The 26,387-nt window shown below is 45.8% G+C and overlaps 1 protein-coding gene across 1 annotated transcript; it reads right to left on the reverse strand.

Annotated features, from left to right (window-relative positions):
• Positions 1-18,407: 18,407 nt before the first annotated feature.
• On the reverse strand, positions 18,408-19,946 carry LOC123412183 (phytochrome A-associated F-box protein). The gene has a single exon (XM_045105124.1). The coding sequence runs from the start codon at positions 19,737-19,739 to the stop codon at positions 18,657-18,659; it is 1,083 nt and encodes a 360-aa protein (XP_044961059.1). The 5' UTR covers positions 19,740-19,946; the 3' UTR covers positions 18,408-18,656.
• Positions 19,947-26,387: the final 6,441 nt, after the last annotated feature.

The following is a 26,387-nucleotide window of genomic DNA, read 5'->3' on the forward strand; positions in this document are numbered from 1 at the left end:
CCACTACATCAACCGCGTTCTCTAACGCTTCTGCTATACGATCTACAAGGGTACGTAGATCACTCATCCCCTCTCGTAGATGGACATCACCATGATAGGTCTTCGTGCGCGTAGGAAAATTTTTGTTTCCCATGCGACGTTCACAAACAGTGGTATCAGAGCTAGGTTCATGCGTAGATGTCTTCTCGAGTAGAACACAAAAGGTTTTGTGGGCGGTGATGTGCGTTTTTCTGCCCTCCTTAGTCTTTTATTGATTCCGCGGTATTGTTGGATTGAAGCGGCTTGGACCAACATTACTCGTACGCTTACGAGAGACTGGTTTCATCGTTACGAGTAACCCCCTTTGCTCAAAGATGACTGGCAAGTGACGGTTTCTCCAACTTTAGTTGAATCAGATTTGACCGAGGAGGTCCTTGGATGAGGTTAAATAGCAACTCATATATCTCCGTTGTGGTGTTTGCGTAAGTAAGATGCGATCCTACTAGATACCCTTGGTCACCACGTAAAACATGCAACAACAAAATTAGAGGACGTCTAACTTGTTTTTGCAGGGTATGATTGTGATGTGATATGGCCAACGATGTGATGTGATATATTGGATGTATGAGATGATCATGTTGTAATAGAAATATCGACTTGCACGTCGATGGTACGGCAACCGGCAGGAGCCATAGGGTTGTCTTTATACTAACATATGTGCTTGCAGATGCGTTTACTATTTTGCTAGGATGTAGCTTTAGTAGTAATAGCATAAGTAGCACGACAACCCCGATGGCAACACGTTGATGGATGATCGTAGTGTGGCGCCGGTGACAAGAAGATCGTGCCGGTGCTTTGGTGATGGAGATCAAGAAGCACGTGATGATGGCCATATCATGTCACTTATGAATTGCATGTGATGTTAATCCTTTTATGCACCTTATTTTGCTTAGAACGAAGGTAGCATTATGAGGTGATCTCTCACTAAAATTTCAAGACGAAATTGTGTTCTCCCCGACTGTGCACCGTTGCTACAGTTCGTCGTTTCGAGACACCACGTGATGATCGGGTGTGATAGACTCAACGTTCACATACAACGGGTGCAAAACAGTTGCGCACGCAGAACACTCGGGTTAAGCTTGACGAGCCTAGCATGTGCAGACATGGCCTCGGAACACATGACACTGAAAGGTCGATCATGAATCATATAGTTGATATGATTAGCATAGGGATGCTTACCACTGAAACTATACTCAACTCACGTGATGATCGGACTTGGGATAGTGTAAGTGGATCATGAACCACTCAAATGACTAGAGAGATGTACTTTTTGAGTGGGAGTTTAGCATATAATTTGATTAAGTTGAACTCTAATTATCTTGAACATAGTCTAAGTCCACTTTGAATATATTTGTGTTGTAGATCATGGCTCACGCAAGTGTCATCCTGAATTTTAATACGTTCCTAGAGAAAGCTAAGTTGAAAGATGATGGAAGCAACTTTGTAGACTGGGCTCGTAATCTTAAGCTAATCTTACAAGCTGGAAAGAAGGATTATGTCCTTAATGCTGCGCTAGGAGATGAACCACCCGCTATGGCTGATCAGGATGTTAAGAACGCTTGGTTAGCGCGTAAGGAGGACTACTCAATAGTTCAATGTGCAGTCTTGTATGGCTTAGAACCAGGACTTCAACGTCGCTTTGAGCGTCATGGAGCATTTGAGATGTTCCAGGAGTTGAAGTTTATCCTTCAGAAGAACGCCCGGATCGAGAGGTATGAGACCTCTGATAAATTCTATGCTTGCAAGATGGAGGAAAACTCGTCTGTCAGTGAACATGTGCTCAAAATGTCTGGGTACTCAAACCGTCTAGCTGAACTGGGGATTGAACTCCCGCAAGAAGCTATCACTGACAGAATCCTTCAATCACTGCCGCCAAGCTATAAAGGCTTTGTGTTGAACTACAACATGCAAGGGATGAACAAGTCTCCCGGCGAGTTGTTTGCGATGCTGAAAGTCGCAGAGTCTGAACTCCGTAAAGAGCATCAAGTGGTGATGGTGAGCAAGACCACTAGTTTCAAGAGAAACGGCAAAGGAAAGAAGGGCAATTCGAAGAAGAGCGGCAAGCCTGTTGCCAATCCGCCGAAGAAGCCCAAAGCTGGACCTAAGCCTGAAACAGAGTGCTTCTATTGCAAGGGTATGGGTCACTGGAAGCGCAATTGCCCCAAGTATCTGGCAGATAAGAAGGCGGGCAAAGAAAAATCAGGTATATTTGATATACATGTTATTGATGTGTACTTAACCGGCTCTCGTAGTAGTGCATGGGTATTTGATACCGGTTCTGTTGCTCACATTTGCAACTCGAAGCAGGAACTGCGGAATAGACGAAGGCTGGCGAAAGACGAAGTGACGATGCGCGTAGGAAACGGTTCCAAGGTTGATGCAATCGCCGTCGGCACAGTGTCACTTCAGCTACCATCGGGATTAGTGATGAACTTAAATCATTGTTATTTAGTGCCTGCGTTGAGCATGAACATTATATCTGGATCTTGTTTATTGCGAGACGGTTACTCTTTTAAGTCTGAGAATAATGGTTGTTCTATTTCTATGAGTAACATCTTTTATGGTCATGCACCGAATGTGAGAGGATTGTTCATATTGAATCTTGATAGCGATACACATATACATAACATTGAGACCAAAAGAGTTAGAGTAAACAATGATAGCGCCATATTTTTGTGGCACTGCCGCTTGGGTCATATTGGTGTAAAGCGCATGAAGAAACTCCATGCTGATGGACTTTTGGAGTCACTTGACTTTGATTCACTTGACACGTGCGAACCATGCCTCATGGGCAAGATGACTAAGACTCTGTTCTCCGGAACAATGGAGCGTGCAAGTGACTTGTTGGAAATCATGCATACCGATGTGTGTGGTCCAATGAGTGTGGAGGCACGCGGCGGATATCGTTATTTTCTCACCTTCACTGACGATTTAAGTAGATATGGTTATGTCTACTTGATGAAGCACAAGTCTGAAACATTTGAAAAGTTCAAGCAATTTCAGAGTGAAGAGGAAAATCATCGTAACAAGAAGATCAAGTTCCTGCGGTCTGATCGTGGGGGTGAATATCTGAGTTTCGAGTTTGGTGCTCACTTAAGACAATGTGGAATTGTTTCGCAGTTAACACCGCCTGGAACACCACAGCGTAATGGTGTGTCCGAACGTCGTAATCGTACTTTGTGAGAGATGGTGCGATCTATGATGTCTCTTACTGATTTGCCGTTATCATTTTGGGGTTATGCATTAGAAACAGCTGCATTCACTTTAAATAGGGCACCATCAAAATCCGTTGAGACGACACCATACGAACTATGGTATGGAAAAAGACCAAAGTTGTCGTTTCTTAAAGTTTGGGGATGTGATGCTTATGTCAAAAAGCTTCAGCCTGAAAAGCTGGAACCCAAAGCGGAAAAATGCGTCTTCATAGGTTACCCAAAAGAGACAGTTGGGTACACCTTCTATCTCAAATCCGAGGGCAAAGTGTTTGTTGCTAAGAACGGAATTTTTCTCGAGAAGGAGTTTCTCTCGAGAGAATTGAGTGGGAGGAAAATAGAACTTGACGAGGTTGTCGAACCTCTCATCCCTCTGGATGGTGGCGCAGGGCAAGGGGAAACCTCTGTCATTGCGACGCCGGTTGAGGAGGAAGTTAATGATGATGATCATGAAACTCCAGTTCAAGTTTCTATTGAACCACGCAGGTCGACGAGATCACGCGCTGCTCCAGAGTGGTACGGTAATCCCGTCTTATCAATCATGTTGTTAGACAACAATGAACCTGCAAATTATGAAGAAGCAATGGTGGGCCCAGATTCCAACAAATGGCTAGAAGCCATGAAATCCGAGATAGGATCCATGTATGAGAACAAAGTGTGGACTTTGGAGATACTACCTGAGGGCCGCAAGGCTATTCAGAACAAATGGATCTTTAAGAAGAAGACGGACGCTGACGGTAATGTGACCGTTTATAAAGCTCGACTTGTGGCAAAGGGTTTTTCACAAGTTCCAGGAGTTGACTACGATGAGACCTTCTCACCCGTAGCGATGCTTAAATCCGTCAGAATCATGTTAGCAATAACTGCATTTTTTGATTATGAAATCTGGCAGATGGATGTCAAAACGGCGTTCCTTAACGGTTTCCTTAAGGAAGAGTTGTATATGATGCAACCCGAAGGTTTTGTCGATCCTAAAAATGCTGACAAGGTGTGCAAGCTCCAGCGATCCATTTATGGACTGGTGCAAGCATCTCGGAGTTGGAACAAACGCTTTCATGAGGTGATCAAAGCATTTGGGTTTATACAAGTGGTTGGAGAATCTTGTATTTACAAGAAAGTGAGTGGGACCTCTGTGGCGTTTCTAATATTATATGTGGATGACATATTACTGATTGGAAACAACGTAGAGCTTTTGGAGAGCATAAAAGGTTACTTGAATAAAAGTTTCTCTATGAAGGACCTAGGAGAAGCTGCTTACATTCTAGGCATTAAGATCTATAGGGATAGATCGAAACGCCTGATAGGACTTTCACAAAGCACATACCTTGATAAAGTTTTGAAGAGGTTCAAAATGGAACAGTCCAAGAAAGGGTTCTTGCCAGTTTTACAAGGTACGAGATTGAGTAAGACTCAGTGCCCAGCAACTGATGAAGATAGAGAGCATATGCGTTCCGTCCCCTATGCTTCAGCCATAGGTTCTATCATGTATGCGATGCTGTGCACTAGACCGGATGTTAGCCTGGCCATAAGTATGGCAGGTAGGTTCCAGAGTAATCCAGGAGTGGATCACTGGACAGCGGTCAAGAATATCCTGAAGTACCTGAAAAGGACTAAGGAGATGTTTCTCGTGTATGGAGGTGATGAAGAGCTCGCCGTAAAAGGTTACGTCGATGCAAGCTTTGACACAGATCCGGACGACTCTAAGTCACAAACCGGATACGTATTTATTCTTAATGGGGGTGCAGTAAGCTGGTGCAGTTCCAAGCAAAGCGTCGTAGCAGATTCTACATGTGAAGCGGAGTACATGGCTGCCTCGGAGGCGGCTAAGGAGGGTGTCTGGATGAAGAAGTTCATGACGGATCTTGGAGTGGTGCCAAGTGCACTGGATCCAATAACCTTGTTCTGTGACAACACTGGTGCCATTGCCTTAGCAAAGGAACCAAGGTTTCACAAGAAGACCAGACACATCAAACGACGCTTCAACCTCATCCGCGACTACGTCGAGGAGGAGGACGTAAATATATGCAAAGTGCACACGGATCTGAATGTAGCAGACCCGCTGACTAAACCTCTTCCACGGCCAAAACATGATCGGCACCAGAACTGTATGGGTGTTAGATTTATTACAATGTAATTCACATGGTGATGTGAGGGCTAGATTATTGACTCTAGTGCAAGTGGGAGACTGTTGGAATTATGCCCTAGAGGCAATAATAAATGTATAGTTATTATTATAATTCCTGTATCAAGATAATAGTTTATTATCCATGCTATAATTGTATTGAATGAAGACTCATTTACATGTGTGGATGCATAGACAAAACACCGTCCCTAGCATGCCTCTAGTTGGCTAGCCAGTTGATCGATGATAGTCAGTGTCTTCTGATTATGAACAAGGTGTTGTTGCTTGATAACTGGATCACGTCATTGGGAGAATCACGTGATGGACTAGACCCAAACTAATAGACGTAGCATGTTGATCGTGTCATTTTGTTGCTACTGTTTTCTGCGTGTCAAGTATTTATTCCTATGACCATGAGATCATATAACTCACTGACACCGGAGGAATGCTTTTTGTGTATCAAACGTCGCAACGTAACTGGGTGACTATAAAGATGCTCTATAGGTATCTCCGAAGGTGTTAGTTGAGTTAATATGGATCAAGACTGGGATTTTTCACTCCGTGTGACGGAGAGGTATCTCGGGGCCCACTCGGTAATACAACATCACACACAAGCCTTGCAAGCAATGTAACTTAGTGTAAGTTGCGGGATCTTGTATTACGGAACGAGTAAAGAGAATTGCGGTAAACGATATAGGTATGCGGATACTGACGATCGAATCTCGGGCAAGTAACATACCGAAGGACAAAGGGAATGACATACGGGATTATACGAATCCTTGGCACTGAGGTTCAAACGATAAGATCTTCATAGAATATGTAGGATCCAATATGGGCATCCAGGTCCCGCTATTGGATATTAACCGAGGAGTCTCTCGGGTCATGTCTACATAGTTCTCGAACCCGCAGGGTCTGCACACTTAAGGTTCGACGTTGTTTTATGCGTATTTGAGTTATATGGTTGGTTACCGAATGTTGTTCGGAGTCCCGGATGAGATCACGGACGTCACGAGGGTTTCCGGAATGGTCCGTAAACGAAGATTGATATATAGGATGACCTCATTTGATTACCGGAAGGTTTTCGGAGTTACCGGGAATGTACCGGGAATGACGAATGGGTTCCGGGAGTTCACCGGGGGGGCAACCCACCCCGGGGAAGCCCATAGGCTTTGGGGAGACACACCAGCCCTTAGTGGGCTGGTGGGACAGCCCCAAGGGGGCCTATGCACCAAGAGAAGGAAATCAAAGGAAAAGAAAAAAAAAGAGGGAAGAAGTGGGAAGGGAGGGGGACTCCTCCCACCAAACCAAGTCCAACTCGGTTTGGGGGGGAGTCCTCCCCCCCTTGGCTCGGCCGACCCCTTGAGGGTCCCTTGGACCCCAAGGCAAGGTCCCCCTCCCTCCTCCTATATATATGGGGCTTTTAGGGCAGATTTGAGACGACTTTCTCACGGCTGCCCGACCACATACCTCCATAGTTTTTCCTCTAGATCGCGTTTCTGCGGAGCTCGGGCGGAGCCCTGCTGAGACAAGGTCATCACCAACCTCCGGAGCACCGTCACGCTGCCGGAGAACTCTTCTACCTCTCCGTCTCTCTTGATGGATCAAGAAGGCCGAGATCATCGTCGAGTTGTACGTGTGCTGAACACGGAGGTGCCGTCCGTTCGGTACTAGATCGTGGGACTGATCGCGGGATTGTTTGCGGGGCGGATCGAGGGATGTGAGGACGTTCCACTACATCAACCGCGTTCTCTAACGCTTCTGCTATACGATCTACAAGGGTACGTAGATCACTCATCCCCTCTCGTAGATGGACATCACCATGATAGGTCTTCGTGCGCGTAGGAAATTTTTTGTTTCCCATGCGACGTTCACCAACACAATCTTCATGTGCATTGAGTAGAAAGAGAAGTTTTGATTCCTCTCTATTAGTTTTGAGACGTGGATTTGGTAATATTAAGAGTTATGTTAGTAAGGTGTTGTGAATCTATAAATACTTGTGTTGAAGTTAGTGATTCCCGTAGCATGCACGTATGGTGAACCGCTATGTTAGGAAGTCGGAGCATAATTGATCTATTGATTGTCATCCTTTGTGTTGAGGTCGGGATCGCGCGATGGTTTACACCTACCAACCCTTCCCCTAGGAGTATGTGTTTAGCATTTTGTTTCGGTTACTAATAAAAACTTTCGCAACAAGTATGTGAGTTCTTCATGACTAATGTGAGTCCATGGTATAGATGCCCTTTCACCTTTCACCTTTGCTAGCCTCTCTAGTGCCACACAATTTTCGCCGGTACACAAACCCACCATATGCCTTCCTCAAAACAGCCACCATACCTACCCACTATGGCATTTTCATAGCCATTCCAAGATATATTGCCATGCAACTCCCACCATTCTATCTCATGACTTGTGTCGTCACTCTCATATTGCCATTGCATGATCGTAAGATAGCTAGCGAGGTGTTTCAACGTCATACGCCATGCTAGATCGTTGCACATCCCGGTACACTGCCGGAGGCATTTCCTATAGAGTCATCATCGTTCTAAGGTTTGAGCTGTGAGTAAATAAAAGTGTGATGATCATCATTATTAGAGCATTGTCCCATGGGAGGAAATAAAAAAAAGAGGCCAAAAAGCCCAAATAAAAAAAAGAGAAAAGAAAAAAAGAGAGGCCCAAGTGCCCAAATAAAAAAAAGAGAAAAAGAGAGAAGGGACAATGCTACTATCTTTTTCCACACTTGTGCTTCATAATAGCACCATGTTCTTCATGATTGGGAGCTTCTTGCTTTGTCACTACCATATGCTAGTGGGAATCTTCGTTATATAACTTGGCTTGTATATTCCAATGATGGGCTTCCTCAAAATTGCCCTAGGTCTTCGTGAGCAAGCAAGTTGGATGCACACCCACTAGTTCTCCTTTTGAGCTTTCACATACTTATAGCTCTAATGCATCCTTTGCATGGCAATCCCTACTCATTCGCATTGATATCTATTGATGTTCATTTCCATAGCCTTTTGATATGCCGAGTCAATGTGACCATCTCCTCCTTTTTGTCTCACAACCACCACCACACTCCATTCCACCTATAGTGCTATATCCATGGCTCGCACTCATGTATTGCGTGATAGTTATAAAAAGTTTGAGAAAGTAAGAGGGAAAAAACAATTACTTGGTCAATACTGGGGTTGTGCATGATTTACATTAGTTGTGTGAGGATGAGGGAGCATAGCCAGACTATATGATTTTGTAGGGATAACTTTCCTTGGCCTTGTTATTTTGAAAGTTCATGATTACCTTGCTAGTTTGCTTGAAGTATTATTGTTTTCATGTCAATAGCAAACTATTGTTTCGAATCTTATGGATCTGAACATTCATGTCACGTGAAAGAAGTTGCAAAGGACAACTATGCTAGGTAGGATTCCACATCAAAAATTCATTCTTTATCACTTCCCTACTCGACGACGAGCAGGAGTTAAGCTTGGGGATGCTTCATACGTCTCCAACGTATCTATAATTTTTGATGGTTTCATGTTATTATCTTGTCAAACTTTGGATGTTTTGCATAACTTATTAACTCAGTGCTAAGTGCGAGTTCCTGTTTTTTTTCCATGTTTTTGACCCCTTTCAGAGGAGGATTTTGAACGGAGTCCAAATGGAATAAAACTTCCAAAAAGATTTTTTCCGGACCGGAAGAAGATCGGGAGACTTGAGAACCAAGGCAGGGGGTCCTCAGGGACCGCACAAGCCCTCATGGCGCGGCCAGGGGGGCCCGCACCGTCTAGGCTTGTGGGCTCCCTGGGCCACCTCTGCCCTAGGTTTTGCGCCTATATATCCCCAAAAATTCCACAAAATATCACGAGATCATCGAAAGTATTTTTCCGCCGCCGCAAGCTTGTGTCTCCGCAAGATCCCATCTGGGGCACGTTCTGGGGCCCTACCGGAGGGGGGATTCAGACACGGAGGGCTTCTTCATCAACACCATGACCTCTCCGATGATGCGTGAGTAGTTCACCATAGACCTACGGGTCCATAGCTAGTAACTAGATGGCTTCTTCTCTCTCTTGGATCTTCAATACAAAGTTCTCCATGATCTTCATGGAGATCTATCCAATGTAATCTTCTTTTGCGGTGTGTTTGTCGAGATCCGATAAATTGTGGATTTATGATAAGATTATCTATGAATCTTATTTGAGTTTCTTCTGATCTCTTATATGAATGATTTCATATCCTTGTAATTCTCTTCGAGTTGTGGGTTTTGTCTGGCCAACTAGATCTATGATTCTTGCAATGGGAGAAGTGCTTGGTTTTGGGTTCATACCGTCTGGTGACCTCACCCAGTGACAGAAGGGGTAGCGAGGCACGCATCGTGTTGTTTCCATCAAGGGTAAAAAGATGGGGTTTTCATCATTGGTTTGAGATTATCCATCTACATCATGTCATCTTGCTTAAGGCATTACTCTGTTTTTCATGAACTCAATACACTAGATGCATGCTGGATAGCGGTCGATGTGTGGAGTAATAGTAGTAGATGCAGAAAGTATCGGTCTACTTGTCTCGGGCGTGATGCCTATATGTATGATCATTGCCTTAGATATCGTCATGACTTTGCTCGGTTCTATCAATTGCTCGACAGTAATTTGTTCACCCACCGTGATATTTGCTATTTTGAGAGAAGCCTCTAGTGAACACTATGGCCCCCGGGTCTACTCCACACCATATTTTCAGCCTTACACTTTTTACTTCGTTGCACTTTCCGCCTTCAGATCTCACTTTGCAAACAATCTTGAAGGGATTGACAACCCCTTTACAGCGTTGGGTGCAAGCTCTTTTGTGTTTGTGCAGGTACTCTGGACTTGACGAGATTCTCCTATTGGATTGATACCTTGGTTCTCAAATTGAGGGAAATACTTACTGCTCCTGTGATGCATCACCCTTTCCTCTTCAAGGGAAAAACCAACGCAAGCTCATGAGGCTACAGAAGGATCTCTTGCACCATTGCCACGGAAGTACTTTTGTTGACGTAGCATCAACCTTTGTGTTTGATCCCTTACCTTACCCTCTACTTTACACTTGCATGTTTTACTTTCCGCTTCAATACTCTTAAATATGCATGTGTAGGGTGTACTTGACTAGTCATAGTTGCTAAAACTGGCCCACACTTAAAATTGGGAAAAGGCTAAGCTTTTATCTTGTCAAGTAGTCTAATCACCCCCTCTAGACATACTTTAGATCCTACAGAGGGCGACGGGACCATATCGTGGATCACTAATCGTCGCCGCACTTAACAAAACATTAAGGGGAATGGGTATTTGATTTTAGTTGGTCGATTGATCTTTTCTGCATTAACCTTCATGCGGGGACAGTTATGGGCACTCAACGTCATGGTATCATCCGAAGCTCTTCGGACGTCGGCATTGGAGCGGCGCGCGCCCGAGTGGTTCACGTAAGCATTGATCTTGTATAAGAGGTGTCACGACCGATCTTAGCTGTCCATGCAACGTGCAGGAGTGGAAAGGGCGATGGTCCCATGATCCCTGCGTGCTTAGGATGTAGACCGGCGGGCTGGCCTCTGTTTAGCCTAGGTAGGACTGCGACGTGTTGATCTTCCGAGGCCGGACATGACCTAGGAAAGTGTGCCCGCTCGGAGTTTATCGAGCGTGTTGGGAAATGTGGTGCAGCCCTGCAGGGTTGAATTTAATTATTCGAATAGTCGTGTCCATGGTAACAGGACGACTTGGAGTTGTATGCCGATCTAATACAACTATAATTTTGACTTAAATTGAAATGTGGCTCCGATATTGGTTTCTCGCAAGGAGTTGAGGAAGGATATCTAGGCGTGACGTAATTAAAATGCTGCAACAATATGACTACATATGAGATACTCATATTTACTCTTCTAAATGTTGCAAGACACTGAACATGCTAGTCTTCGATATGACTAGACCTTCTCTCTATTCTAGCATTTCAACAGTCAGTCCAAAGATATAACCCCATTCCTTTGATATTGGTGCATACTTAGAATAGTTCCGATGTTAGTCTTGTGAGTGCTTTGGATGAGTACTCACTGTTTCTTTCCACACCCTTTTTCTATTGATACGATTGCCGTGACCAAATGACGGAGCCCAGGAGATGGTTGATCCCACCGATCACTATTACCCCGACGGAGCCTACTACTACGTGGAGGCCACTGGCGACCAGGAGTAGTTACGAGGTTCCCAGGCAGGAGGCCTCGCCTCTTTCGATCTATGTTATGTTTGTGCTAGCCTTATTGAGGCAAAACTTGTTGACTTATGTGTGTACTCAGATATTATTTGCTTGCGCTAACTCGTGTGTTCCCGAGCTTATGTATTCGAGCCCTCGAGGCCCCTGGCTTGTAATATGATGCTTGTATGACTTTAATTTGTGTCTAGAGTTGTGTTGGGATATCTTCCCGTGAGTCCCTAATCTTGGTCATACGCATTTGTGTAAATGATTAGAGTACGATTAAATTGGGCGTACCAGGGGAGATATATTTGAGATTACATAGAGAGAGGGAGAAATATCATTAAGGGGTGAGATATAAAAGGTGGATAAATCCCTAAGGGAGAGAAAGTTTTATTTCTATTTTATATCGCCTACTTTAAATTGAACTTGTCTCACGCTACCTACACCCAATATCCACACGCTATGATTCAGGGGGAGAGGAAATTCTACATATTCATACTGTGGGGAGAAAGTTCTAAATTCTCTTGGATACATATTAATCATCAAGTCTTATTTTCAATATGTCTTCCATGTCTTGGTACCTTAAAAGCTCTTTGCATATTTTCAATAGAACACTCTTGTGTTATCTATAATTTGTTTTCCCAAGTGTACTCCTACTACTAAGATGCTCAAGAACCTCAAGGTAAGTATAAGCATCATATCCTTGTTCAGGATGATCTCTTGTCTCTTGCACATATTGTTTGCAAGAGTGAGTCTTGAACATGGAAATCCTCCATTCACATATATTTGATGCATATAGCCAAGATTCACATGACTTGTCTTGTCCATTCTACCATGTGTATGCCCATGCAGTCCAAAGAAAACATCTCTTAAAAGGGGATTACACACAATTAGGGGGAGCTTGTATTAGTCATGTATCTTTCAAAGCTGTCACATTATACTGCTTATCTTTACTTGAAGCTTTGATTGTATGTTGTCGTCAATTACCAAAAAAGGGGAGACTGAAGGCACATATGCTCCCTTGGTGGTTTTGATAATTCATGAAAACATACATTGTCTCTTGGACTAACACTTTTACCTATTAAATTTCAGGTTTAGTCCACAAATAGGATTGGCTAAGGATTGTGTGGAGAACCCATGGATACAAGGAAAGGAATAGGATTGGTCAAGCTTCAAGCTACAAGACTCTGCATTTTATATTTGTGAGAAATCACATTTGAGTCTATAGGAAAGCCAATACTATTAAAAGGGGGTGAGGTATCTATGATGAATTGGATGCTCAAGTGATAGTCACCAAAAATACTCAGCCATTCTCCCATAAAAGTTCTCTGTGCAAAACCTAAACAACAAAATCGGTGCCACCAAGATTTTCCACTCGGCCATGCCGATTTTCCACCAGACAGAACCTTTGGAAAACCCTAGAGTCCCGGTACCACCAACATTCCTTTCGGTGCCATCGAAACCCGTGACCAAATTCTAGTATGTCGTTTTCAAGAATCAGAAATTCCGAGTCTTGGAATCAGTCTCACGGAGATTTGGAAACTTCCCTAGGTCACACATATCAGTACCATCGAGATTCCTATATCGGTCTCACTGAGATTTAAAAAGTTGTCACATTTTGTGCAAATCGGTGTCACCGAGTTCCACTTTGGTTTCACCGAGTTGGGCAATAATGTTGTAATGGTTCGATGTTTGGAGATGCCTATATATACCCATCGACCACCTCTCATTCGTAGAGGAAGCACTCAGAACACACATACACTTTCCATATCGATATTTCTAAGAGAGAGCTACCTACTCATGTATTGAGATCAAGATATACCATTCCTACTATATGAATATTGATTTCTAGCCTCCCAAAGTTGATTTCTACCGAATCAATCTCTTCTACCCATGCCAAATCTGTGAGAGAGTGATTGAGTGTTGAAGAGACTATCTTTTGAAGCACAAGATCAAGGAGTTCATCGTACTATCGCATCTATTGCCTTTTGGAGGGTGGTGTCTCTTAGAATGGTTAGGTGTCGCTTGGGAGCCTCCTACTTCATGTTGTGGAGTTGAACCAAGAAGTTTGTACACGCAAGGAGATCTCTTACTTCGTGAAGATCTACCCCGAGTGAGGCTAGTCCTTCGTGGACGTAAGCCATGATGGAATAGACAAGGTTGCTTCTCCGTGGACCCTCCGTGGGTTGAGCCCTTCGTGGACTCGCACGGCTGTTATCCTCCGTGGGTTGAAGTCTCCATCAATGTGGACGTACGATAGCACCACATATAGGAACCACACCAAAAGTCGCCGTGTCCATCTTTGTGTTTGATCTTCCTAAACTCTACTACTTACTTTACACATCCATGTCTTTACTTTCTAGTGTTATACTCGTAGAGTTGCATGTGTAGGATGTGTATGACCTATTCTAAATGCTAAAATCTACCAACAATTAAAATTGGGAAAAGGCTAGGTTTTAATTTATCAAGTAGTCTATTCACCCCACCCCCTCTAGACATCCCTTCTAGTGATCCCTCAGAGAGGGAAGAAGAGAGTGGGAAAGGGCGGGAATTTGGTGGACAGCGGCGGGATGGAATAAAAAGTGGGGGGTTTTGTCGTGGAAATACTGCAGCCACCAACAAAAGCGGGGGCTCCGCCTTAGTTTTGGGTCGACCTGGGTTATCGAAGTCCTACGTGTCTTGTGTCTGAACTCTCGCAAAGACCCCTTGGTTTGGTTCCTTTTTGCGGGAAAATTATGGTTTGTACTGCTTAGCGGACCGGTAAGGGGCGACGCGGAATGGCTTGCGGTGTCGTGATAGCTACGTCCAAAAGGATATGGGCGGTTAGTGGATCGATGTTGGACATGCCCTAGTATTTCTCTTGCTGCCATTTTATGCGTAAATAAAGATGAGTAGCACATAGCCAACCGCAATTAAAAGTGTATAAGGCCAAATTTGGATTATCGCATTTCTTTCAAATACACCCATAAAAGATAAACGCATCTACACGCTTGTATTGTTTTCGGAAGGAAATCACTCTAGTCTGGCAAGGTACTCTTGTACACTTGCAAAATTGATACACTGTATTAAATTACACTCACATCATCTTTGGTTCATGGGAATTAGATATGAGGAATAGGAGTTTAAGGGAGAAGGAGAATGGAAGTTGAAGAAGTCAATTTCCACTGTTTCTTTCCATGGGGTATCTATTAACTCGTGGGCACAGTCTTATCCCACGCAAATTCCCATCATATAACAAACAAGGGAGTGGAAGTAAAAAATCTACTTCCCACGTCTAATCCCTCCATAAAATTTCTTGGACAAATTCCCATTCTCCTTCCCAAATGGTTACAAAACTTATCCATTCATTGCTTCCATTGCTACAACCTGCCGACTGTGCTATCTCGCCTATCGATGCATGTTAAGTGAAAAGCAGAGGGGTCGGGTCGGATGGGGATATGATGTGCTTCGTGGTTTCCCTCCCTCTACCACTTCACCATCTCTTCTTGGTTCTCGTCTTTATTTGGGTTTGAATACTTATTCTTTTGAGAAAGAAAGAGTAAAGGATCATTAGTCCATTGCTTGCAAGGCTAGACAAAGAGCATTCATATACGACATCTTCAAATCCTCCCCAAAATCATAGAAGCGTCTCGTCGGTCATCACATAGGAGAGAGAAAACAAAATGACCGAACCAAACTCTCATCCTTCCTCTCTATATGCTTGGGTTGTCTATGAACCCTTATATTGAGGGCAAATGTAGGGAGAATACAAGGGCTCGTGGACGCGCCCGGTTAGTCCGCTACGTAGGATACGACTCATCTTGGACAACCTTTTATTTTTCTTTATTCATTCTTTTCTTTCTCCCTCTTCATCTCCACCGATCGTGTGCAATTGATCGGACATATGAGAAAGAAAATGGACAGCGTGACTGCATAGACGAACAAATAACGACTCAAAACGAACACATCCAGCCACACACGTCCACAGGCATTTAAAGCATCAAATTTGTTAAATCCGGATGTAGACGCTCTAATAAGCACATAAGTTGTATACCAGTTATGCTTGTGGCATCTAGTGCGAGGAAGGGCCCTATTAGCCTACTCACAGGGTTCTTAAAAATTTGTAGATTTGTTTATTGCTATATGCAATTTCTGGAATTGATGCAGCATCTATTTGTTTTATTTTTTGAGATGGAAACACCATTTAATTTGTATCATTAAAGCTATCCGCAAATCAAGCATATCTTTTGTCCGGAATGTATTGGGATTTTCTTCTTCTTTGAAATGTCCATATTTCTACATTCATAAGAAATGTGTTGGACTCGTCTATTTTCGTAGGTTGGTTATTGCCGCTTGATTTGAGAAATCATTGACTAGTTTCAAAATCATGAACGAAATTCAGAATTGGAGATCTCAACGGAAATCATTGATGCGGTGAAAATTGTGAACCAAATCCGAAATTGAAGACCTCAATTAATTCAAAAAACATGATGAACCAATCCAAGTCGTTGACCCAGTTAAAATCATGAACCAAATCCGAAATTAAATGTCTCAATTGAACGAGATAGAGTTTCAAAATTTGGAAGCTTAGGATGTGTTTGGTTGAGTTGCAGATTCTGAAAAGGTTGCGGTGAGCTGTGAGCTGTGAGAAAGCTGCTGTGAACTTTCAATTGTGGAAAAGCTGAAAGTTGTTTGGTTGAAACAACTCTGAAACTGTAGATTCAACTGTGAATTGTCTGTAATGCCCTCAGGACCTGATAAACTATTTACATCTTCATTGGCCGTAAAACACTGATCTGTAATACAATTTGACATATAAATTACCATTAACACTGATCTGTAATATAATTTGACATATAAATGACCATTTTGGGAACCAAATGCAATGTAGCTCAGGATCCAATTGAACCAAAGGCAAGACAAAAAATTAACTAGATCCAAGTGAGCCAAAGACAAGATAAAAAATCTAGATCCAATTAGCCAAAGGGAAGACAACATGAGCATGTCCATAATCTGCTCAACTACTAAACACTATAAAGTTGTTGGTGATCTCCTAGCTTCCAGCAATGCGTGCTTTCTTCAGGTGCACAAGAGGTCAAAACTGAAGCTTCTTCAAGAAAATACTTTGTACCAACAATGAAGGAATTATGTTTCCAATAGCAATGACCAAGAACACACTTTTCATTAGGTAATTAATAATGTATAGAAAATGAGATGTTATCTAATTCAAGTACAAGCTCAAAGCCTAAAAAATACACAGAAAATTTTACTGAATATGTGTTACTTTACATCAGACCAAACATCATTAGATTGAGGGAGGAAAAGGGAGGTGGGAGGAAGGAGTAGGAGGGAGGAGGGAGGAGGGAGTAGGGGAGGAGGAGAACGGAGGACCGACGCGTCGGTGCCGCCGGACCAGGGTTGTCGAACACGGGAAGGAAGGGAGAGAGCGGATGATGGAGGGAGGAGGGAGGGAAAGGAAGTTGGGAGGAAGGAGTATGGGGAGAAGAGAGGGTGGAGTAGAGGGGATGAGGTGGAAGAAACTTTGGTGCATCGGAGGGGTGGCGGCGCGGAGGCCAACCCTAGCGCCTGGTGCGGTGGCTCAAAGCTTATGTTGTGCGTGTCCTACGAAGGGGTTTGATAAAACAGATCGAAGGGGTATCACTTGGTAGTGGCATTGGTGCATAAATAACATTCAACTTTAAGGGGACAACCAAAAGTGGTCGGTTTAGAAGTTGAGAAGTTGGGATACGAGCTGTAGAATTTACACTAGAAAAACTACAAATTCTCAAAAACTGAAAAGCCGAAGTTGATGAAAAAGCTTAACCACACACAGCCTTAGTGTATTTTTAGATAGATAGATAGATAGGTATCCTTGCACTTTACTACAGCGCAATTCTTTCCTCCCACCGGCTGCCTAAGTAGACTCACTCTATCAATGGGAGGCTAAGCTGCAATTTGCTACAAGAAACCTCAGAAAAGCAATGAATCAAATATCCGCCAGCAAATTAATGGATGACGAATGGCCACAGAAAGCTCGTACAATATGTCATATCTCCTCCTCGCTATGGTCCATACGATACGATCCAACAGGTGACTTAGGGGGTGTTTCTTTACAGAGACTTTTTGCTGTAGGGACTTGAAAGAAACATGAGGGATTAAAAGAGGGTATTTTGGACTAAAGGAAGAAGTCCCTATAGGAGGGTCTTTTGAGACTTTTTTGATACTTTTTACAAGAGTATCCTACTTTTAGCACGTTATTTAATAACTTCTAGTACATTACTAGAGATAACATGGACTTTTTGCATGTCATTTAATGACCTCTAGTCCCTGAAAATAAATGAATAGGGACTAGTCACTTTTTAGTTGGGACTAAAATATCTTAGAATTTTTTAAAAAAAACAGGGCGTTAGCATCTGCCGCTTGGATGGTGACCGAGTCGGAGAGCTCGTTAACGCGGATAAACAATACGGAGTGGATGTCGGGGCACCACGTGATGGCAAAAGGGATATTAACTTACTCACTTAGTTGCATGGAAGCAGTGGTTGTCAAGGGGAACTTTACATATTTTGTTATTGCTTCTGGTGAGGAATCCCACGCAATCCCACAGGATCAGTGCCAATTGCCAAATGGGGATGGAGTGAGTATCAATCGTACACGCACAGACACACTAGAACTTCTTTTTTCGGTAGTTTCGATTATCATATTGGCAATCTCTGACAAGCATGGATCTTCTTGATGCTAGCCCTAGCTTGCAAGTTGTGGCTTAAGATAATCACAAAGGCGAGGATTCAAAAACCAGCAGCATGCAACAAGGATGAACTTCCGAATTCCACTCAAGGAAGCAAAGAATGTAAAAAATCCCTCTTTCATTCTTCTTTATGCTAAGCATCAGCCAGGGTTACATCGGATGGAAAAAAAACACAGGAGAAAAGATACATCACTCACGCATGCATGACCTCGGAGCTCGCCGAGATCCACATCGCGGCTATGTACGCACCGAACTTATCATAAGAACGTGCGAGGCATGCTTGGCGATGGATTTAACGATGGCGGAGCGCGGCATGCCTGTCATGTCGTCGCCATTGGACCGGAGCAAGCAGTCAGGAGTAGAGCGGGCGCTCGGTCCAGGCGCCGGCGACGTGGCCGTTCTCGCAGACGTAGGCGCGCACGACAGGCTCGCCGTCGTCGTGGTACCCGTGGAAGCTGCGGAGGCAGAAGGCGGAGTAGAGGTCCCACGCCTCCGTGCAGCCGCAGAAGGCGCAGTCCACGGCCACGGTGGGGCGCCGCGTGTCCCGGAGCGCGCGCCGCACCTGGGAGCGCGCGAAGTCCTGGAACACGCCGCGGAACACCATGTACTTGCGCCGCTCCTCGGCGTGCACGCACCCGGGCCACTCGCAGATGTACAGCCGGTCGCCGCGGAACCGGCTGGCCAGCAGCTTGTTGCCCTGCTCGCGGCTCAGCGTCCAGGACCCCGACGCCAGGTGCGCGCCCACGGGGCCCAGCCACCGCCGCGGCCGCCGGCGGGTACCAGACACCACGCCGCGCCGGACGGCATTGGCTGCCGGTGGCTTCTCCTCCTCTGCCTCCGCGGCCGGCCCGGGCGCGGCGGCGACCTGCGTCTCGGAGCAGTCGTAGGCCGCGTCCAGGTACAGGTCATCGTAGAGGGACCACGCGGCGGCGTCCGCGGCGGCCAGTGTGCCGTCGCTGGGTTTCTGCGCAGGCTCTGCGGTCTTGGGCGGTTGAAGCGAGGAGGTGGCCGTGGGCTCGAGGGAGGAGGATGACGAGGAGGCGGGGACGGTGAGGTCGGGGCCGATGTCGAGCTCGAGGCCGAAGTCGTCGGTGGGCTCGAGGAGGATCCCGGCGCGGAGGAGGCCGGGGCAGCAGACGGACATCTTGTGGAGCGCGGCCCACGCGGCGGGCGCCCCGTCCGCGGGGAGCAGCTCGGCGGGGAGCGCCCGGGAGAGGCGCGGCGGGAAGCAGGCGGCACGGAGGAGCGCGGCGAGGCGCGGGGACGCGCAGGACGCGCGCGCCCAGTCGCGCGGGTCCCCCTCGAGGCGGCCCAGGATCTGCAGCAGCACGTCGTCCGCCAGCGCCGCCAGCGGCTCCTCCTCCGCGGGCTCCTTGCCGTCCCGCCGCCTCTTGGCGACGGCGATCTCCATGTCCTTGTGCTCCGCGGCGCTCATGGCTGCGGTGCGGCCCGCGTCGCGCTCCTGCTTTCTTCGTGGCTGATGAGTGGCTGCGCTGCTGACCGTTCGGGCTATTCGGGTGCGAGGCTGGTTTGGTTTAACTTTCGGGTGGTTGCGTCCGGTTTTTCTGTGGTGGTGAAGTGGGAGGATGGATGAGACGATGCTTTTCTTCTCGTTACGAAATAAATTCTGGCCTGGGGGCGCAATGGCAACGTGTGGATGGAGGCTGCGCGTGTGTGGGCGGATGATGAGCGGTCACCCTCGTCCCCCGTGTGTCAACCTCCGGGACCCCTTATTTTATTCGATTAAAACGAGGGGCTCAACATTCTTCCAACACAGCCTTTGTCTCTCCCTCCTCCGTCCCAGGAACACGCAGCACAACACGCTCGTACGACGACACAACCACATCCACACACACACACATCCGAAGATAAGAGTAGTAAACCTTCGAGACTAATAAAAAGATGTGTATAAGAGAAAAAAAATAACTAATATTTTTTTAAAAACTACTCAGGTGGCCTATTACATTCAGACAACATCAAAGCTCGTAAGCAGCCAGTCACGCCGGCACTGACCACTCGGTCTCCATTGCTCATGTTTAGAGGGTGTTTGGATCCATGTTTAGAGTAGTAAACCTTCGAGACTAATAAAAAGATGTGTATAAGAGAAAAAAAATAACTAATATTTTTTTGAAAACTACTCAGGTGGCCTATTACATTCAGACAACATCAAAGCTCGTAAGCAGCCAGTCACGCCGGCACTGACCACTCGGTCTCCATTGCTCATGTTTAGAGGGTGTTTGGATCCATGTTTAGAGTAGTAAACCTTCGAGACTAATAAAAAGATGTGTATAAGAGAAAAAAAACTAATATTTTTTTGAGCAAACAAGTACGGACGTTTTACAGGCTAATTACGGGCTCCTTCCATTTAATTAAACCAGACCCTCCTGATTTCAGGTGGGTGGGGCCCAAACCTACCCTTAATCCAATCACTGTTTGACACATTGAGTCCACCCTGTATTATCCAGTAAAGTTCCGTCGATGTAGCATTGTTGTTTTTTGAGAACTCGGGTAGCACAGCTACTCAGGTGGCTTATTACATTCAGACAACATCAAAGTTCGTAAGCAGCCACGCACGCCGGCACTGACCACTCGGTCTCCATTGCTCATGTTTAGAGGGTGCTTGGATCCAAGGGCTAAAATTAGTCTGATTATAACTAGTCTCTTTAAGAGGCTAAAGTTCCAAGCACCCCTGACTAAAGAGAGGCTAAAACTAATCTTGAGGCTAAAATCTTTTAGCCAGGGGTACCCCTACTAAAATGTGCATTAGTCCTCTCTCTCCTCATTTAACTCGTGAGGCAAGTTCTCGATTGGAGGGTTTGGAGGATAATAAATGCTCATTAACTTGATTTTAGTCTTTTTAGTATTTGGATCCAAACATGGGTGAGGCTAGCAAGTTTTAGTCTCATTACTTTTAGCCATGGGACTAAAACGTATCCAAGCACCCTCTTAGTGCAGCTAGCTCGTGTGCGAGGGCATTGATGTCTCGCTTACCATAGACAATCTTACATGCAGCGAATGCACCCATTGCATGCTTAATGTCCATGATTAGGCCAAAGTGATCACACGTAACCCCTCACATCGCCTCCTATGGGCGACCCTAGGCCCCCCTAAACTCTAGCGCCGGAGGCCGCCCCTCGCTCCTCCTCCTGCCGCCTGCATGGGCCGCGGTGGAGGCGGCCCTGGTGTCGAAGGTGCCAGGGCGGGTGGTTGTTGTGGGATCCCATCTGAGACGGCAGGGGCACCTCACGTGGGAGTCTGAGGGCGGCGGCTAGGGTGGCGACCCTATGCTATGTGGCGGTGGCCGAAGCTCCATGTCCGGCGGAGTGGCGGCCCTGAAGGATGGCGATGATGGCAGTGCCCCTTCCGCGCGGGGGTTGGCTGGTCTGTGTGGAGATAGTGGTGGCCGTGACTGCGGATCCAACGCCCTGATCGGATCCACCGCGGGGTGGCCTTGCGTCGACCGACGGCGCGTGGAGGGACCGGTGAGGGGATGAAGGATCTCTGCCGGAGTACCGACGACGGCGTACGTCTTCATGGCGAGGCTCCGCGCGGTTCCAGCCAGCTGCGAGATTGGGACGACGTGGATTCCAGTGAAAATCGTGCCTGACTGCGGTCTTGGCGGACGATGGTGGCTCTCGGACGTCGTTCCCTTCTCGAGGCATCGTCGTTGCAGGTCACGTCAACTTGATCGGGATGTTTCGGGAGAAACCCTAGATCTGGGTCTACCGGATCGGACGATGACGACGCTTTCGGTGTTGTTCTCCCTCCTAGGGGCATCGTTTTGGAGCAAGTGTTGGCTGGACGGGACAAGAGGAAGAGCGGTGTTACATTCACCGCAAGGCCGATGGCGGATCCCGGCGGCATGGTGCTGCGGAGTTTTGCCGACGGTCACGCGTGGATGAATACGCGTAGGATGGTGGAGCTGTCTCGCACCGTGGTGGCGTTGACAGCAGGCCTGGCAAGGTTGCTGCATCAGTACCAGCTCTGGAGATGGGTTGGTGGAAGACGGCGGCGACGGCCTGTGCGCCGGACCGGTTTGGACCCAGTCCCGGTATGTGGCTGGGCTGGGGCATCCGACTTTAGATGTTAGGGTTTGGTACGATGTCTGTTTGGTATTAGGCTCGGACATTCGGCACACCTTCATCATGGGGATAGGAGTAGAGGCATGTGTTGCCAAGATGGTGGATTCAGGCTTAGTGATGTATTGCTTTGTAAGGTTTTTGAGAATAATTAATAAAATGATTGCATGCATTGTCCAAATGCAGAGGACGGGGGTATATCCTCCTTTTCTAAAAAAATGATTAGGCCAAAGCAAGGTGATCTCATGGGGCCTTGTAACTTCACTTCTTACACAATCTCTTAGTTATCCATGTCCAGTATCACTTGACCGCTATACACCTCAGCCAGTTCCTAAAGTCCGATCGAGGCCGTTCTAGCCTCTGCCTCCTCCACACCGTCTCTGATCAGGAGTTTTCATCTCGTAACAACAATACTGATGTTAAATCAAATGAAGTTGTTGCTAGTAGCTCTCTTGATTCCACTAATAACTCTCGTATCCAAGTTACTGTTGGGGAACGTCGCATGGGAAACAAAAAAATTCCTACGCGCACGAAGACCTATCATGGTGATGTCCATCTACGAGAGGGGATGTGTGATCTACGTACCCTTGTAGACCGTACAGCAGAAGCGTTAGTGAACGCGGTTGATGTAGTGGAACGTCCTCACGTCCCTCGATCCGCCCCGCGAACCGTCCCGCGATCAGTCCCACGATCTAGTGCCGAACGGACGGCACCTCCGCGTTCAGCACACGTACAGCTCGACGATGATCTCGGCCTTCTTGATCCAGCAAGAGAGACGGAGAGGTAGAAGAGTTCTCCGGCAGCGTGACGGCGCTCCGGAGGTTGGTGATGATCTTGTCTCGGCAGGGCTCCGCCCGAGCTCCGCAGAAACGCGATCTAGAGGTAAAACCGTGGAGATATGTGGTCGGGCTGCCGTGGCAAAGTTGTATCAAATCAGCCCTAAAACCTCCGTATATATAGGGGGAGGAGGGGGAGCCTTGCCTTGGGGTCCAAGGACTCCCAAGGGGGTCGGCCGAGCCTAAGGGGGGAACCCTCCCCTTCCAAACCGAGTCCAACTAGGTTTGGAAGGAGGAGTCCTTCCCCCTTTTCCCACCTCCTCTTTTTTTTCTCTTTGATTTTCTTCCTATAGCGCATAGGGCCTTCTTGGGCTGTCCCACCAGCCCACTAAGGGCTGGTGCGCCACCCCCAAGGCCTATGGGCTTCCCCTGGGTGGGTTGCCCCCCCCCCCCAGTGAACTCCCGGAACCCACTCGTCATTCCCGGTACATTCCCGGTAACTCTGAAAACCTTCCGGTAATCAAATGAGGTCATCCTATATTTCAATCTTCGTTTCCGGACCATTCCGGAAACCCTCGTAACGTCCGTGATCTCATCCGGGACTCCGAACAACATTCGGTAACCAACCATATAACTCAAATACGCATAAAACAACGTCGAACCTTAAGTGTGCAGACCCTGCGGGTTCGAGAACTATGTAGACATGACCCGAGAGACTCCTCGGTCAATGTCCAATAGCGGGACCTGGATGCCCATATTGGATCCTACATATTCTACGAAGATCTTATCGTTTGAACCTCAGTGCCAAGGATTCATATAATCCCGTATGTCATTCCCTTTGTCCTTCGGTATGTTACTTGCCCGAGATTCGATTGTCACTATCCGCATACCTATTTCAATCTCGTTTACCGGCAAGTCTCTTTACTCGTTCCGTAATACAAGATCCCGCAACTTACACTAAGTCACATTGCTTGCAAGGCTTGTGTGTGATGTTGTATTACCGAGTGGGCCCCGAGATACCTCTCCGTCACACGGAGTGACAAATCCCAGTCTCGATCCATACTAACTCAACGAACACCTTCGGAGATACCCGTAGAGCATCTTTATAGTCACCCAGTTACGTTGCGACGTTTGATACACACAAAGTATTCCTCCGGTGTCAGTGAGTTATATGATCTCATGGTCATAGGAACAAATACTTGACACGGAGAAAACAGTAGCAACAAAATGACACGATCAACATGCTACGTCTATTAGTTTGGGTCTAGTCCATCACGTGATTCTCCCAATGACGTGATCCAGTTATCAAGCAACAACACCTTGTTCATAATCAGAAGACACTGACTATCTTTGATCAACTGGCTAGCCAACTAGAGGCTTGCTAGGGACAGTGTTCTGTCTATGTATCCACACATGTATATAAGTCTTCATTCAATACAATTATAGCATGGATAATAAACGATTATCTTGATACAGGAATTATAATAATAACTACATTTATTATTGCCTCTAGGGCATAATTCCAACAGTTACACTTGAACAAGAAGACTATTTATTGAAAGGGATTATAGAGAGAGGTGTCTTCAAGAACCTTGCCGAAAGTAAGCAATTCCAGGAACTTATATGCAAGCAAGGAGGACACCTGAAGAAGCAAGGTGTTGGTTATTTCAATGCCAACGGAATTGAATGGGAAGAAGGTCAATATCCCATCCCGAAGTTTATTTCCCAAAAGGAGAAGTATGATCCTATTCTCCCCAAAGGAACAAGCTCTCAAAATGACCTTCCATCACAAGATAACAAGGGCAAGGACAAGCTTCAAGAGGAGATTGACTCATTTGAGGAAGAATCCTAAGCCATGGTCAAGTGGATTCCCAAGGACACTACGAGCTCGACTTCAACAACTGCTACCACAACTCTAAGGATCCCCATCAAGTTGATGTGGGTCCCCAAGAAGAAGAACTAGAGAAGGTCTTGAGGGGTGACTCTGCGAATGAAATTCACTCTTATTCATTTTGGCAAGAACTATATGCAATCAACTCCAACCATATGCAATAGTTCAAGGAGTCACACATTCCCTCAAAGGTAAGCAATGGACAAGGTAATTAATGCATCAATGGACATCAACACACATGTACTTCACTCCATGTCCATAGATATCCTTGTATTTTTTCCTTGTGATTGGGACTAACCCATGTAGGTGAGAAGAGTAAGAAACAACAAGTATTGCTCCCAACTCAAGATGAACTTCATCAACAATGAGCATCCATCACTACCACACCTACATGAAGTCTTCTACAACAAAACCCAAGGTTACTTTATCCCTCTTAGGGGGGGTGTCACATCAAGGGGAAACTTTACTCTAAGACTTGAGTTAAAGCATCTCTTAAGGTGTGAACACATTAAAAGCTTTATGTAAAAGTGGCAACCCCACTTGTGCTTAAACAATGAGTATGACCTATGATCAAGTATTCTTGCTTGGCTCCTAAGTCAAAATACTCATATATAGATGACTTTGTCATCCCCAAAGTGCTTGGTAGATACTAGAGCGGTTGTGCATGTTTGCCATGTTTTAATTGGCATCTTATTGTGTGAGCATGTTGGTATGCATATTTTTGCTCATTCATGGATATCGAGTTGTTGTTATTTGGATTTTCCTTTTCTTTGGCCAATTGGATATACAATAATGCCTACGTACTCCCTCTCTAGCTCTCTATGCTTTCTTGTCTCAAATTTTATTCATGCTACATCACAAATTTTAGGCAAGCACTTTAAGGGCACTCTATGTGAAGAGCACTCCGTCTCGACAAGAGATGACTTCCAAAACTTGTTGGAAATATGCCCTAGAGGCAATGATAAAATATTTATTATCATATTTCCTGTTTCAAGATAATCGTTTATTATCCATGCTATAATTGTATTGAATGAAAACATAGATACATGTGTGGATATATAAACAAAAAATGTCCCTAGCAAGCCTCTAGTTCGCTAGCCAGTTGATCAACGATGGTTAAGGTTTTCTGACCATATGCAAGTGTTGTCACTTGATAACTGGATCACATCATTAGGAGAATCATGTGATGGACTAGACCCAAACTATGAACGTAGCATGTGATCGTGTCATTTTGTTGCTATTGTTTTCTGCGTGTCAAGTATTCATTCCTATGACCATGGGATCATGTAACTCACTTGAAAAGGACGTGGATGTCGCCTAGAGGGGGGGGGGTGAAT

Source organism: Hordeum vulgare, chromosome 1H (assembly GCF_904849725.1).
Source record: "Hordeum vulgare subsp. vulgare chromosome 1H, MorexV3_pseudomolecules_assembly, whole genome shotgun sequence".
NCBI lineage: Eukaryota > Viridiplantae > Streptophyta > Magnoliopsida > Poales > Poaceae > Hordeum > Hordeum vulgare.